At 45.5% G+C, this 16,394-nt stretch overlaps 1 protein-coding gene across 1 annotated transcript; it reads right to left on the bottom strand.

Moving 5' to 3' along the window:
* Nucleotides 1–332: 332 nt before the first annotated feature.
* CA9 (carbonic anhydrase IX) lies at nucleotides 333–7,600 on the bottom strand. Its single transcript, XM_006886944.1, has 11 exons — nucleotides 7,219–7,600; nucleotides 6,159–6,188; nucleotides 5,753–5,923; nucleotides 5,499–5,641; nucleotides 5,321–5,413; nucleotides 3,654–3,720; nucleotides 2,468–2,625; nucleotides 1,531–1,675; nucleotides 1,380–1,406; nucleotides 879–960; nucleotides 333–399 (listed from the first exon to the last, which is right to left on the bottom strand). Exons 1-11 carry the CDS (start codon nucleotides 7,598–7,600, stop codon nucleotides 333–335), a joined length of 1,365 nt encoding a protein of 454 aa, XP_006887006.1.
* Nucleotides 7,601–16,394: the final 8,794 nt, after the last annotated feature.

The following is a 16,394-nucleotide window of genomic DNA, read 5'->3' as shown; positions in this document are numbered from 1 at the left end:
AGACCTCCAGAAGGAACCAGCCTACCAGCACTATGAATTTCGCCCTCACCTCAGACCTCTGACCTCCAAAACAATGAGAAAATACATCTGTGTTGTGTTAAGACACTAAGTTGGTGATGATTTGTCACAGCAGTTATGAGAAATTTAAAGGCTATCTTTCTGATTTGGAGAACAAATGTACCTTCCACACTTTTTATTAGAAATTTATTTTTAAAAAATATCTTTGGAGGTTAAAAGGGAAGTGGAATCACAGGGATAGGCCAGAACACAATTTCTAACCGCTCACAGATTCTTCCTGGCTTCTTCCTGTACATTGTCCCAGTGCCAGGCCGTTAGGCTTCTGTCTCCGTGACCTCTGCAGGGTGATAGTTAGCATTCCCTTTGGTCGTGTTTACATGTCTGTACAATTAAAACAGAAAAGAATCATGCCCACTGCTGTTAAGGCAGTCCAACCCCAGGCAACCTGTGTGTTTTAAAGCAGAACTGTGCAATAATGTTTTCTTAGCAGTTTTCTTTCTGGTGGCCTGGTGGCAAGAAGCTGCACTGCAATCTCAAAGACACGCGGTTTGAATCCCACCAGCTGCTCTTTGAGAAAAGGATGGGCAGTCTCCTTCCATGTGATTAACTGCCTCTGAAAACTCGCCAGAGGATCAACTATGGATCAGTTCACACAACAACAATCTATAAAAGCAGATAGCCACACCGTGCTTCCCTGGTGCTGCTGGTGTGTGGGTTCAAACAACCAAGTCTGGAAAGACTAATGAAAACCATTTGGGCCATTTGGAGGGCCTAATTAGAAAACTTGCATGCCAGTTACATGACCACCAAATGGGTGACTGGGGATAGTTTGCACATGAGGGAGAAGGCCAGTGTAATACCTTTGCTGCCTTCTCATCTGCACAAGGAAGGCGATGCCGGTAACAGCAAAGAGAAGGCCAAAAATCAGGGCCAAGATGTCACCTGAGAAGGAGAAAGGAGAGGGCTGCTTCATTGGGTAAGGAGATCCATAGGGTCCACCCACAGTCTGCTTCAGTGAATCCCCCACCACTGCCCAGAGGCCTCCAGCAGTCAACAGTATCAGTGCCTCAATCTCCAGAAGGGGCCAGTGAAGGAAGGAGGATAAGCCACTCTTCCCTAAAACTATGCAGAGTAAAGGAGGTTGCTTGGGGAAGCGGACACCAAGAGATTTTTTTAGTTTCATTCTGAACCTCCTTTGCCTTTGGGGTCATGGAGGAAGGCAACACCTTCAGCTGACAATATCATATTGGGATTGGGGGTTTGCAGAAAACAAAAGGGATTCTGGAGGAAGCAGAGTTGGTCCTGACTAGCTCTTGGAGTGTTCCCTAGTAGTATAAGCAAGAGAGGGACCCCAGACTCACCAGCGCCTAGACAGGAGTTCTGGTGGACTGAAAAGGAAAAGATGACATTACAGCTGGCAGCTGGGACCTCAGAGGAAAAATACAGACTTTAGAGATATGAGGGTTCTGTGACTGGGAAAACAGCACCATAAGCCGCCAAAGGGAGTTGCACCTGACTCAAAAGTCCGAGGGCTCCTGTCCACTTCAGCAGAGAAGGAGGCCTCGATAATTCTCCCATTCAAAGGCTGTGTGGTTCGGAAGTTCAGCTGCAGCCGAGAGTCATCAGGCCCCCACAGGGAATCAGAGAGAGAGTGGAGCTGCGGAGGTCAGTAGAGAGTGGACGTGGGCTTAGAGGTAAACACTGAAAGGTCACAAGCAAGTGCTCTAGGGCTCTACCTTCCATTTCTCCCCCAATTATCCACATGGTCCCTTCGTCTCCTTGGACCTCTGTATGAAACAGCTGAATCTTCACTGAGCTCATTGAGTTCTAATTAGACTTGTTTTTCTAGTCCCTTCTCTTAGTGAGTAGCTCTGGGGCCAAAAGACCCTGCCCTTCTTGGTTTTTAGCCATGTTTGCCAAACTAGGTGAAGGTGAAGCAGATGATTGTTTCTCCTTGTTGTTGTTGTTGTGTACTGATGTATTGGAACTGACTCATAACTGAGCCTCCAGCAGGTTTTTAGAGACAGTTAACCACATAGAAGGAGATTGCCCGTCTTTGTCCATGGATTCGAACCATGTGCCTTTGGATTGGTAGCAAAACTCCTTACCACTAAGCCACCAGAGCCAGACCTCATTACACATTCCTTAACCTAACTATGTATTGAGGTTGTTTGTGTAAGGATATAATCATTGGTACTTCCCCTCACCCTCAGCAGAACCTTCTTGTTGATGAGACACTACCAGGTCCTTGTAGTACTGCTCCTCTGTTAAGTTTTCCTTTCTCAATAAACTGAATGTAATAGTTTTCAGTCTGCCTTGGTGTCAGTTTTTTGGTTTCTGTATAAACATAAACCTTGAAGGACTTTTTATCTGGGGAGAAAACCCAAACAAACTCTTATATCCCCTTCTCCCCACATCTCCTGTGTCATCTCCTTCCTTCCAGCCTCACCTGCTTGGCACTCAGCCTCACTGTCTGGTTGAACACAGTCCAGATGACTCCCTGGGCACAGGGGGGTGTGGTCAGGGACCCCTCATATCGGAAGTAGCGGCTGATGTCGGAGGGCAGCAGTGCAGACACGTCCAGTCCTGGGATCTGAGTCTCTGAGCCTGTGGAGAAACCTGTGCTGGATCTCTCCTAGACCTCACCTAATCACTAAGCCACTTGAAGCTTGGGATTAAAGGATACAGTTTCATCTCCCAGAAGTGATGTTAATTCAGCCTCTAAGGTCATTTCTTCAAAACAAGACACAATTCAGAAGGAAATAAAGGATTTGAGGCAAATGAAAAATGCATCATAAAATAGAGAAGGGCACCTCAGGCCTGGGTCTTCACACTCACTCTCTGGCTTTCTATTTATGCTGAGAGTAGAATCAAGCCCGGAGTGAATTAAGATGGAAGAAAGAGTCAATTATTAATAATGTGTAAATAATTATACTTTGGGCACTTGGCCAGGAGGGACCAGTCCTTGGAGAAGGACATCATAGTTGGAAGGGTGGAAGGACAGCACAGGAGAGGAAGATTCTGGATGAGATGGATTGACAAGATACCTGGGGCCATGGGATTAACTGTGTCGGAGTCAGTGAGACTGGCTCAGAACACGGCAGCATTCAGTCCCAGGAGACTTGACAGCACGTAACAAGAAGAAATAATTACATACCTTGTGGCTATTTTTTTAAAAAAACACCATAAAACCACCACCAAAACCTAAAAGAGTGCAGCTTCCTCTAGTTTACCTAAATCTAAGTGTCCTCTAAAATAAATGAGGTTTAAAATTACCTAGAGTAACTGAAAAAGGGAAGACTTCTAACAAAGGTACCTTAAAATATAAAATATTTGATGTTTACAGAACAGAAATTGACAGTTCTCAGAAAAATCTGAGTACTGCAGACTTGACCCTGGAAGTTCCAAACACCATTGCTTTTTTATGTCTGATTTGGTTTTGGGGTTTTAACCTGTGAGCCTGTGGGTACCAGTTTGCCTGTTCAGCTTCATAGTTACTATCAAGATCACAGTGGGGCATTTCACACCTCACCCTCTTTCGGAGAGGTAAGGAGTCCACCTCCACCCTCAAACTGAGGCTCCCCAAGGGCAAGTCTATAATAGTTGAAGTTAATAAGACAGACCAACAAACTGACCTTCCTCTGCAATTTCTTTCAAATGTGACAGCAACTGCTCATAGGCGCTGTTCTCTTCTGGGCCCTCCTAAGGGATGAGAGCGCAAGACACTATTACAGGATTTACACCCTGAATGGGTCAAGGGCCATGACTGTGTGCCTGAAGATGAGGTGGGGTTCCCACACTCCTCCTCCACTCCTTAGTTCTGAGAATGCTTAGGGAACAAAAAAATAGCATGTATTTATGATTCCTTCTATTTCCTCTTAACTTCTCAAACTAATTTGACAAGTCTGGGAGAGAGCTTTTCTATGGCAAATTGGACAGAGAAGAGGGAGTGGGGTAACTTGACTAAGATATAGACCCTCAGTAACCTGTTGTGATGGTGTAGTGTTGAGTGACAGTCATCTCATAACTGATCCTCCACCAGGTTTTCAGTGGCAGTAAATAACACAGGACTGCCTTTGGGTTGGCAGCACCACGAAAGTCACTAGAGCTCCTGCCACAATAACCTAGAACCTGACATTTCCACTCTTACTTATAGCTACATACATACTCCATAATCCCACAGCGAATAAACCCCTTAATACAGCTTTGTATTCACATCACCTCTGCTTTCAGCTTAATACTCCTGTACGACTTTTGGACTACACCTGACATGCTATGACTGAGGCATTTCTCTGTGAATGGGCCTAGCAGGTCCCTCTCCATGCTTGCACTCTACTGCCTTCTACTAGTCATTGTGTATGTAAACCTGTTCATTATGGGTCTAAAACCAAAACCGAGTGCCAATTCACTTGTGGTCAAGTTGGTTCTGACTCATAGCAACCATTAGATCTCAAGGTCCAAGGGAGGAGAATGTCTATCTTTCCCCCACAAAGAGGCACACTGCTGCATCACCAGGGCTCATTATAGACCTAGAAGCCACTAGATATTTCTCTAGACTTCACTGGATAAAGAGGAAATTATCAGATACAGGACTATACAGAAATAATTGTTACTGTGTCGAGTCAATAGCATCTGCCTGAATTCTGAGTCTTTGCACATACTTTGCCCTATGCATGGAGGGAGGCATTCCTCCTTTTCTGCTGCGCTAAAGAAGGCTCTGGTAGTGTAGTCTGTGGCACATTGTGCTGTTGACCAAAAGGCCATGTGTCTTCAAATCTGCCAGCCACTGTGAGGGAGAAAGCTAGGCAGTCTTATCCAGTTATGATTCAGCCTCAAAAAAACCCATTGGAGGCTCCGCTTAGTTGGAATCCACTCGATGATAACAGCCATAGGATTTGAGTGAAACCCTCAAGTTTAAGTGTCACCTCCTCTGTGAAGGAGTCCCTGACCATCACTTTTGTTTAATGTCTGTCCTTTCTGTGTTCCTGTCATTAAAGGAGTCCTGGTATTGCAGTGGTTAAATGCTTGGGCTGCCATCCAAAAGGCTGGCAGTTCAAACTCATCAACCCCTTTCTGGGAAGGCAGCCGTTTTCCTTAAATTTCCAGCTGTGTAAATATAAGGGGCAGTTGTACTCTGTTCCGTGTGAGTTAGAATCACCTCAACTTGGCTGACAATAGATGACAAATACATAAGCTAATGAGTGACTGGGATGAAAGTGAGGAGTCAGGGTGAGTGTGCTGGGACGTGGTGTCTGGCTTACATGTCAGAAAACAGGGAGTTGGGCATCTCCAGAGTTAGTACCTGCAGAAAGGCAGCCAGCACAGCCAGGCCCCCCGGTCGACCCAAGGCCTCCTCCACTTTGTTAAATGCGGTGCTGAGATGAACCACGTGGATCTGGGAAGGACACGTGAACAGAGGTGGCTCAGATCTGCGACCTGTCCTCACCCCCTCGCCACTCAGAGGACAGCTCCACGCTCACCTCTGCAGGGAACCGGTGGCCACCAACTGTGTGCTCTGATCCGGGGCGACCCGGGGCTCCCCAGTGCAGATGCAACTGCAGGGCTCGGTACTCCCGCCCAGGACCCAGGGCCAACTCCAGACCCGGAGGTAGGGTCAGCTTCACTGTGGTGGGGTGAGGGGACGGTGAGGGGCCACCCTGCCGGTCCAGCCCACCCATTCCTCACCCTAGAGGGTACCGCCCCTTCTCTGAGGCTCCGCCCAAGGCCCCCTCACCCGTGTGGCCATTGTTTTGCAGGCTCAGTTCTGGGAATGGCGGGAGCTCGTATCCCAGTAGTTCCAGGGGTCTCAGGGAGGCACAAAACACTGCGAGCTCTGGGCGGATGTCCACTGGGGATTGGAAGCGACCAGCGCAGGCTGGGAACACTTGAGGCCAAGGAGGGTCGCCTATTATGGGGAAGTATTTTCAAGAAGTCAGGGGACAAGGACAGGTACTTTTGGGGAACTCGGGTAGAAATCATGAGAGTGGGATCTGGAAGCGTGGCAGCGGCAGATAGAAATCAGGCGGGTGGACGGGGATCGGCAGAGGGTACGGTGGTTGGGGTACCCAGTGTTCAGGGTTGGGACAGAGCAGCAAACCTGGGTCCCCAGCCTGGGTCTGAGCAGAGGAAGGATGTCTCACCTCGATAGCGCCAATGTCTGTGGTCATCCCCTGCACAAATAAGAAGGATCCAGGAGCTAGTCTTGAAGCCCAGGCCTTCCCCAGTGGCCAGAACAAAGTGCACTTTCCTCCTTAGGTGAGGTTCACAAACTCAGATAAATACCTGACAGGTGCCCCGCAGGTAACATGCCTGAAAGTCGAGCGCAAAGCCAGTAGACTGCAGCCAGGCATAATGTCACCACTGGGTGCGACAAAGACCTGAGGTACCACTTTGGAACCACTGTCTGAGGGTCTGTAAACTGGGTAGGGGCCTCAGTTCCCCAGACCCAAGTCTGACCTTGATTCCTCTCTCCCAACTCCTCTCCCCTCTCTGGTTTCTAGCTTCTTTTTCAAAGATCCTACTTGGGAGGCGACAGACTAGGTTCTTTGTGGTTGTTTTCTTCAAGGTCTTGGTTTCCTTCTTTCAAGGTGAGATTATCTCAACCCTTTCCTCCTTCTCCTCCTGTCCACACTCAATCCTCCTCCCTCTCCTTCATGCTGTAGCTTTTCTCTCACTCTCCACTATTTTTTTAAAAATCTCTGCACATTTCTCGTCTATTATTCTTCTCCAAGCTCCTCTTTCTTCCCCATCTCTTCTAGTTGCCTCTTTCTCCATCTCTGTTCCTGTTAAAATTTCCCCTCCCACCACCCTCTTCTAGTTCTGAAAAGAAGGTGTTTTGTGATTAGGAAGTCCCTGGGACTGGAAAAAGTTAGGGTGCGTGTCAGATTACAAGCTCCCCTCCTCTGAGAGTCCCTGGGTGGTGCAAACAGGTAATCACTAAGTTTTAGGCCCAAGTCTATCCAGAGGTGCCTCAGAAAAAAGGCCTGGTCATCGCCCCTTGAACCCTACAGAAAGCAAACAAAAATCCCTATGGAATACAGTTCTATGCTGACACAGTGGATGTCCCTCTGAGTCAGCCTTGGCAGAGCGGAAACTGGATTTTTTTATTCTCCCCTGAATAATCACCACCTGAGCTGGGCTATGCTGGGGGAAGCCAAGCACCTCCTGGAGCCTAGATTTGGAGAATCGGTGGCCACTTACCTTTTCTTTCCCTGTGGCCATTGCTTTTTTGATCTGGAGTATTTCTGGGAGCCTCCGTAGGGAGATCATCGAGCCTCAGAGGATTCTCTTCCTCTGGGTTCCTGTCGACCTGAGGTGGCTCTTCCTCTGCAGGTGGCTCCTCCTCTACAGGCAGTTCCTCCACTGCAGGTAAGTTTTCTTCACTGTGCAGATCCTCTTGACCTAGTGGTCCATCTTCCCCAGATGAATCTCCTCCCATAGGGGAAGCCCCCTGCATCCGGGGCAGACTCTGGGGATAAGTAGGCACCAGAAGCACCAATAACAGCAAGAGTTGCACAGTGGAGCCCTGGGCAGGGGACACAATCAACAGAGGGAGCCAGGGCCCAGGGCACTGGGGAGCCATGCGGCTGGCTGTGGAGTGTCCCAGGACACGAAGAGCACGGGCTGTGAGCACGGGCTGTACGTGCATAGGAAACTGGAGCCGGGGAGGGGAGGGGAGGAGCAAGCCTGAAGGGGAGCAGGCTGACTCACAGAGTGCTCCTTTGTGGAGATGGAGCCAAAGTCCCGTGGGTCTGTCTGGCCCTATGCCCCTTCCCCGATACCAAGGCCCGGGTAGGGGTGGGGTAGGGGCAGGTATGTGCTCAGGTATAAGGTTATCGGGGTCATAAGCTGAGCCTGGGACCTAAGTCACCACCTGGCACTGTGCAGGCTCTCCCTGGCACCACTTGTTACTTCCCAGCTCGCCTCACCTAACGCTGGCCTGCTTCCCAGCTCCAGGCGGGGAAGGGAAAAGGCAGGGAGCTGGGGCCCCCACCTCATCTGGCTGAGGGGGGAAGCAGCGCTGGCATTTATGTGTGCCCCAGCTAGGGAGTAAGAGAGGGGACAGGACAAGCTGCTGGGAGAGCCTGAGTGTGAGGAGAAAGATGGATGAATGGTTGGATGGGAGGCCCATCTGCGTATGAACCGAACACTGATTGTGTGTATGAGAGGGATTCTGATGACTTAAGGTATCTTTCTTACTATATTATTCCACTGCTCAAAAACCTTCACTGACTGCGTGCTGTCTACCAGAGTATACCCCATCATTTGCTTTTAGTCAACTTCTCATCCTTTCATCATATTACCTAAGATACTTTTCCTTCTCCTCTCCTACTCCCTTCCTCCATGCTTCATTTTCCTTCAAGTTTTTTTACCATCTTTGTTCTAATGTAAAAATGTATTTCATATTTAGTACCTATTGTATGTCAGACTATCAGACATACAACTATGGACTAGGGCTACAGGATTGAATAAAATGGTCCCTGCCCTTGAGGAGCTCACAGCCTTGCGGGAGCCTATGTCCTTATAACACTTAGGGGAAAGGAAGAGTAATTTCCCATCAAAATGTAAAACAAAACTAGGTAAGTTTGGATATGGGCCTTAAAGAAGGAGTAGCCATCCAATTGATAAAAATAATGGTGTTTAAAAAAAATAATGGTGGTGGTAGTTTATCATTAAGTTGGAACTGACCCCTAGCTGACCCCCCCAGTGGGTTTTCAGAGGCAGTTAATTACTCAGGAGGAGATTGCCCATCCTTCTCCCACAGAGCAACTAGTGGATTCAAACCACAAGCCTTCGGGATTGCAGCACAGCTTCTTGCCACTAGGCCACAAGTGCTTCCTATGGTTGTATGTTGTTGTGTACTGTCGAGTCATAACTGATCCATAGCAGACCCTCTGGCATGTTTTCAGAGGCATTTAATTACATGGGAGTGGATTGTCCACCCTTCTCTTGCAGCGCAGCTGATGGCCTCAAACTGCATGCCTTCGGGTTTGCAGCACAGCTTCTTGCCACTAGGCCACCAGCGTTATACAGGTTATCTAAATATATTGGAATCTTGCTAATCCTGTTGGTAAACAAGCCTATCACCTTCAAGGGTCCCCTTCAACCCTCATACTTCCTTGGGGAACTTCCAGATCTCATAATCTCTCATCCAAATGGATAGTGCTTGGCAAAGAAGGGGCTCAGGACCCGACCTGAATATCTTAGCAGATTTCTATTTTCATGGGTCTGAGCTTGTGTACCTGGTCTTGCGTTAAATATTTTTATGATCTTCCCTAGTTTAATCCCTTGCACTCTTCAAGACTCATCTCAAATCCCTGAGACACCTTTCTTTACTCACTCTCACCACCTCCAGTCAGAAAGGGATCTGTTGTACTTGAACCATCACCTGCCCCTGCTATTGACTTTGCCCATCATCTCATGCATATTAAGGTGATTTATTACCACATATGATCGGTTCTAATAGCGTTGAGCTCCATAAGGGCAGGGTTCAGTATTTGATTAATTTAATCATTCATTCAAAGCCATTATGAATTACTCTTTGTGTACAGAGCACATTGCTGGGTGTTTGAGGATTTCCGGAAGTGTCCTGTAGGAGCTTACTCTCAATGGAATGTGTGTGTCAAACCACAATTATAAAAAGGGGAGCATTTAAAAGTGAACTCTGGTAGCGTGGCATAGTCCTAGGAAGTTGTGTTGTTTACCCAAAGGCAGTGCCTCTCTGGTAGTTTGAATCCACCAGTAACTCCGTGGGAGAAAGATGGGAAATCACCTCTGTGATTTATAACTTCCAAAAACCTGCTTGAGGGTCAGCTATGAATTCATTCCTAGCCTATGGCCATGAGTTAGTGAACATTGTCTGCCTTATCAAAGTGACTGTCATCCTGTCTAAGCTTGTACAGATGAACTGTCCTCTGAGAAGTCATCTGAGGAGGTAGCCTGTTGTTGTTGTAGAATACTGTCAAGTCAGAACATCGGAACCAACCCATAGCTGACCCTCTAGTGGGTTTCCAGAGCTAGTAAACTGCACATGAGCAGATTGCCCATCCTTCTCCTACAGGGTAGCTGGTGGATTTGAACTGCATGCCTTTGGGATCTCAGCGTAACTTCTTACCATTAAGCCACCAGAGCCCCACCAAGTGGAATTCTACTAGTAGAACTGAGTTCCACTAATGGAAGTAGGTACATTAGTGGATGGTCATCAGCTCATTGTATTGGTAAGATGTGCTTCCAGTACCTTGCTTGGACCCGGATACACAGAAGGTGCACAGTAATTTCAACTGAGTGGAGCTTTAGCAACTAACCTGGTGGAGGTAGAAGAATTCATAGAGCACAAAGGACAGAAATATCATTAACTAGAGTCTAAAGTCTGAAATGTTTTTGCAATCCTAATTTCAAGTCTATTTTTTTCTAAATGGCCTTAATATTACTTTCACTCCTATTTTTTTTTCCTTTTTTAGATATATCTAGATTTCTCTGTGTATTTCTCTGGGACACTCTATATGTCCATGACTCTGTTGGCCCTCTCCCTACCATTTCTGTTGCTTTCTCCCCTTGGTCTTTCAGAGTCTCGATCTGCCTCTGGGTACAGATCTTTCCATTACCACAGTTTTCCCAAACGTTCTCTGAAGTCCTGTCTTTCTTTAAGTCTCTCTCTCTTTGTGTGTGTATGACTCTGTCTTTGGTTATGGGTGTGGAATGTGGACTCTGACCCTGAATCATACCTTCCCAGCTGGAAGCCTGACAAAACCTAAAACAGGTTTGAGTTCCTCAAGTTCTTATTCCTGATCCTTTTCACATTGAGACTGGCCATGCTCAGGACTATCTGACCGAGCCATCTCCTGCCTGGCCCAGGATTTCTCTGTGCTTAAGACCAAGTCTTTGATCACTTGGTCTGTGTCTTCAGACTCTGAGAGGCCATGTTACTAAAGTATGTTACTGTTTACTCCAGTGCTACAGAAGGAGGACAGGGGACAAAAGTCCCCCTTCCCTTGCTACCATAAATTGGGGGAAAGATTTAATCATAGTCCTCCTGAAGTCTTGATGCTGCCCTGTGGATCTGGCCCATCACATCAGTGACATGGTGGAGTTGAAGCTGACTCTCAGGATGAGAAGGGGTGGGTCTTCATTGCAGACCCTTGTGCTTTGTGCCTTTGTCCCTTTTCATACACCTCGTAGACCCTTTCATCTGCATCCACTCCAACTGTTTCTATAAACTGCTAAGTATGACAGCTATGTATCCCCAGCCAGACCCTCCCCAATCTCTGTCAGACTCATAGCCACCTGCCTAGTGGACATCTTCCTTTAAAATCACCCCTCCTATCCTCTTCTAGCTCTGAAAAAGGGAAGGGGGGGTGTCTTGAAGTTAGGAAGCCTCAGAGGCTGGAAAAGGCTCTGTCAGATTATACACTCTTCTCCTTCCAGAGTCTCTGAGTGGTACAAACAGGTAACCTGAAAGTTGGAGGTTCAAGTGCACCCAGCATCACCTCAGGAAAAAAAAAATCCGTGGTGATCAGCCACTGACAACCCTATGGAACAACAACAACAACAACAACAACAACAACAACAAACCAAAACCAAAACCCAAAAAAACTAAAACAAAAATCCCAGAGGAACATAGCTCTTCTCTTACATATCTGTCTTCATGAGTCAGCACTGATGTGACAGAAATTAGATTTTGGTTCTCCTTCTCCAAAGGAATAATCCACACCTGAGCTGGGCTGTGCTGGAGGAAGTCAGACACCTGGAGCCTCGATTTTGAGAGCTGGTGGCCACTTACCCTGTGGCACATATTTTTCTGGCCTTGTATATGAGCCTCTGTATGTGGATCATTCAACCTCAAAGAATTCTCTTCCTCTGGGTCAGTCTCAATTTTTAGGTGACTCTTCCCTGCCAAGTGGCCTCTCCTCTCCTCTCTGGGTGGGTCCTCTCTGTTACAGAAAACCATGCTTCTGCTGCCTGCTACCAAAAACCCAAGGTTGAAAAAAAAATTTTAAGGACCCCCCCCCAAAAAAATCTTAGAGATAGAAACTGAAAATATAGTTTCATTACATGTATGCATATAAGAGATAGGGGTATGAGCATCTTTAATCTGTCTCTTCATTTTTGGGGATTTTGAGGGCTTATATATGGAAACTGCGGGGCACTGAAATGTATGAGAATTTCAACATCTCATCCAGGTGTCCAGGACTTGTGATAGTTCAGCATCTTTTCTTGTCCAAGCCTGGTGATCATTTGGGGTGAATGGGCCCAGCCTTGTCAAGGCACTGAAAGATAGCCTCGAGCTGTTCTATGACTAACAGGGAGTAGTCCTCAACTAGATTGCAGGGTTTAAGGGAAGTAGATCTCAACTCTGGATTATAGACAGACAAGCATCAACAATGGGTTCCAGGTAGGGAGTAACTACAGATTTCAGGGTAGGTAGGTGAACATCAGCAAGAGGACTTTAGCTCTGAGAAGGAAACTTGTGGTGTAATCTAAAGGTAGCTTGATCAAACCCCCAGCAACTCTGAGGGACACTCACAGGCAGTCTGTTCCTGTTCTGTCTACAGCCTCTAAAAATCCACTGGAGAGTCAGCCAGGAGCCGGTTCTGCCTCAGTGACAATGAATGAGTGTGAGAGGGGCTAAGAGAGGGGGGAAAATAACCACCCCTCTTCCTTTTAAAATATTATAGAAAAGAGCATTAGTTTTACTTTAGTTTAGGCTATTGTGAAAAGTAGTAGTGTGTACCGGAGTTGGAACTGACCTGTCGTTGACTCTCCAGTGGGTTTTCAGAGGCAAGTAATAGCTTGGGAGGAGGTTGTCCATCCTCTCATGGCGCAGCTGATGGCCTCCAACCACACGCCTTGGGGATTGCAGCGCCGCTTCTTGCCACTAGGTCACCAGAGCTCCCTTGTGAAAAGTTAGTATCTTTTAATTGAGGGACTGTTACTGGGAATTGAGCTGCTGATGCAAAGGCAGTGCTTCTCTGGCAGCTAGGCAATCTTCTCCCATGTGATTTACAGCCTTGGAAACCAGGAAAAGGGTCAGCTATGAGTAGGCTCTGACTCCATGACGAATAATTTCTTTCCATACTTACTCAAATCACATTCATTTATTGGCAAATACCCAAACACATTTGTCACCAATTGGGCGGGCCCCAAATACTATGCTCTGTTCCCATCATCTAAACTCATGGTGACAATATGTCATGGGATTATGTCCTCTCCAACATCTGAGCTCTTAATGTAGCCCTGTCTCTCAATGAGTTAAGACACTATAATCACTTTGCTGGTATCACCAATTTCCTGAGAACCTGAGTATAAGGTACAGAGTGACCCAGACTTTCCTCCATGCAAGAACTTCTAGTTGCCCCTCCCTGACTAGCCCAACATTTCTCTTCCTCAGAATTCTTAGAACACCAGAGTTGGAAGAGACCTCAAAACTAGATAATTGTCTGGTCCTTGGCTTGAGACCTACAGTCTCAAGAATCCACAACAGTAGGAATTGAGTCTAAAGTTTCTATCTAAAGTGTTGCTATTAGTAACTTCCCCCCTTTCTAATTGCAACATAATGCCTTATCAATATCCAAAACTTGAAAAATAGAGAAAAAAATGTAAGAGCATTTTAAAAAATACCCTATTTGTCATTGATCTTTTTAACCTTAGTGATCCTAGCACAGATCAGGTGTTTAATATTTATAGAATGATCTTTATTCTGTTTGTCTTTTTTTTTTTTTCAATGTTGCTTGGGTGAGCTTGAGCCTGCAAGGAGCAAGCTGGTCCTAAAATTTACCAAGTCCACATTTCTTTGCCTCTAATTCTTTTGTTTGTTTGCTTCTAATTTGTCTCTGTCCAAGGACAGAAAACCATATAGAATGTTTTTCTGTCCCATTATTCAAACATAAAAAATCCCCCATAATTAACTTTTCAATGACTGCATCAGCGAGCTGAACAATGACTAAGGATGACAGAAGAAGAATCGATGCCTTTGAGTTGTGATGCTGGAGAAGAGTCTTGAAATACCATGGACTGTAAGAAAACAACGACATCTGTCTTGGAGAGGATGAAACCAAGTTTTTTCTTGGAGGCTAGAATTTTCCCCCCCATTTTCTGGCAAATTTATTGGATAATGAGAGAAACAATTTCTTGATCATGGTCACATACCATGAATTATAGACTAAATAAATATTTTGTTTGCTTTTAAAAATTATTTTATTAATTTTAATGAACATTTACAAAGATTTTGGATTTACATTCGTTCATTGTTGCACTTTTCTCCCTGCCCACCCCTCCCCTCCAGTTTGCTCCTCTCTTTGAAAAAAGAGAAATTCCTTCATTGGTATATAATCCCCCCATCGCCCCCCTCCCCCACCCCAAGTACACTCCACTATGCAACCTTCATTCTGGACTCTTTTTTTTTTTAGAAAAAAATTTATTATTATTATTTTTTTTATGTGTGTATCATCAAATCGGACCTGACTGGTACAGGAGGCGAATGTTCCTCCTTCTTCAGCAGATCATCTGGTGGATTTGAACCACGCACCTCTGGGATATTCTGAACTCTTGTAATAACCATAATACCCTATCATATATTGCTTTTTTTTTTAATTTTTTTTTTTATTTTTTATTATTTTGTGTGCGTGTACCGTCAAATCAGATCTGACTGGTACAGGAGGATATTGCGCCTCCTTCTCCTGCAGAGCATCTGGTGGATTCGAACCGTGTTCCTCTGGGATTGCAGTGCAGCTTCTTGCCACTAGGCCACCAGAGCTCCCCTCATATATTGCTTTTAATCTGTTCTCTCCTTCATCTGTTTCAATACAGTATACATAATTTATCCAGTTTTTCTCAGTCTTACCCCAACCCTTATGTCAGTTCTATTCTACAACAATGGCACTATGCAATATTTGTCCTTTTGTGACTGAGATATTTAACTCAGGATAATATCCTCCAGGGTCACCCATTTTGAATAACATTGCATGAGTTCCTTGTTTTTCAGTGCAGTGTAGTATTCCATTGTGTGAATATACCACAACTTTTCTATCCATTTGTTTGTTGATGGGCACTTAGGTTGTTTCCAACTCCTTGCTATTGTGAACAAAGTGGCAATAACCATGGGTGTGCATATATCTACTTGGATAGCAGTTATGGTCTCTTTGGGGTGTATCCCCACTAGTAGAATTGCTGGGTCAAATGGTATCTCTATTTGCAACTTTTTGAGAAAGCGCCACACCGCCTTCCACAGTGGTTGCACCATTTTACAATCCCACCAACAGTGAATAAGAGTTTCAGTTTCTCTACAACCTTGCCAGCATTTGTTGCTTGCTGTTCTGTTAAATTTTGCTATAGTTACTGGGGTGAGATGATATCTCATAGTTGTTTTGAGGAGGCTAGAATTGTAAAGCTCCCTCTCACATACTGTGGGCATGTGACCAGGAGGGACTGGGCCTTAGAGGAGGACATCATGCTTGAAAGGGGGGAGAGACAGTGCAGGAGAGGAAGACCCCGGGTGAGATGGACTGATACAGCCAACTGGGGCAATGGGGTTAGGTGTGCTGGAGTCACTGAGAATGGCTTAAGACAGGGCAGGCTTCAGAGCTATTGTACACAGGGTTATTATGAATTGTAGGTGATGACAGCACGTAACAACATAGTTATTTTATACAAAATGTTAATGTACAGCTTTGTAGCCTTTGTTTTTTCCCCCTTACAATCTATTATATGCATTTTTCCTATTGATAGTTTTCTATGACATATTTCATATTATCCCATTATATGTTGTACCATAATTTTCTTAACCAATTACTGAACATTTATAATTTCCAGTTTTCTGTTGTTAAAAACATTGTATCAGCCATCCTAAGTCATATTTTTATCCATATCTCTGATGAGTAAGGATGCATTCCTAGAATTGGAATTGCTAGGTCAAAATAATATATATTTTAATATTCCTGATACACACCCACAAAACTTACACTCCACTGCTGTCAATTTTTCAAAAAAGCCTGAAGTAAGGGGAATCTGGTACATTTAGTCTTGGACTAGGCAACACAGATCATTAACTCAGAGCTTTTGCCTTTGGTTAGAATAACATCAGCAACAACCTTGTTTAGCTACACCTGCTGACCAGAAGTTAATTGGCTGTTGAGTTTTGGAACAGCATGACATGAGAAAACCGGTTGATAAACCCTACAAACTTTTGTTCAGAGGCCAAAATATTTCAAACCTTGTGATGCGTGAAGGTTCCTAGTAGTGAAAGCTTTGGGAAGGACAGAAGGACTGGCCCCTCCCTACTTCTGGGAAGGACCTAAGTGGTTGTCTGCACAGACCAGCTGACCCTCCAGTGGGTTTTCAGAGGTAGTTACCACCTGGGCAGAGATTGCCTGTTGTCCACT

Source organism: Elephantulus edwardii, unplaced genomic scaffold, assembly GCF_000299155.1.
Source record: "Elephantulus edwardii isolate Elephantulus edwardi_28Jun2011 unplaced genomic scaffold, EleEdw1.0 scaffold00052, whole genome shotgun sequence".
Lineage (NCBI taxonomy): Eukaryota > Metazoa > Chordata > Mammalia > Macroscelidea > Macroscelididae > Elephantulus > Elephantulus edwardii.
The sequence above is the reverse complement of the archived record's forward strand: the minus strand, read 5'-3'. Positions and strand labels throughout refer to the sequence as shown.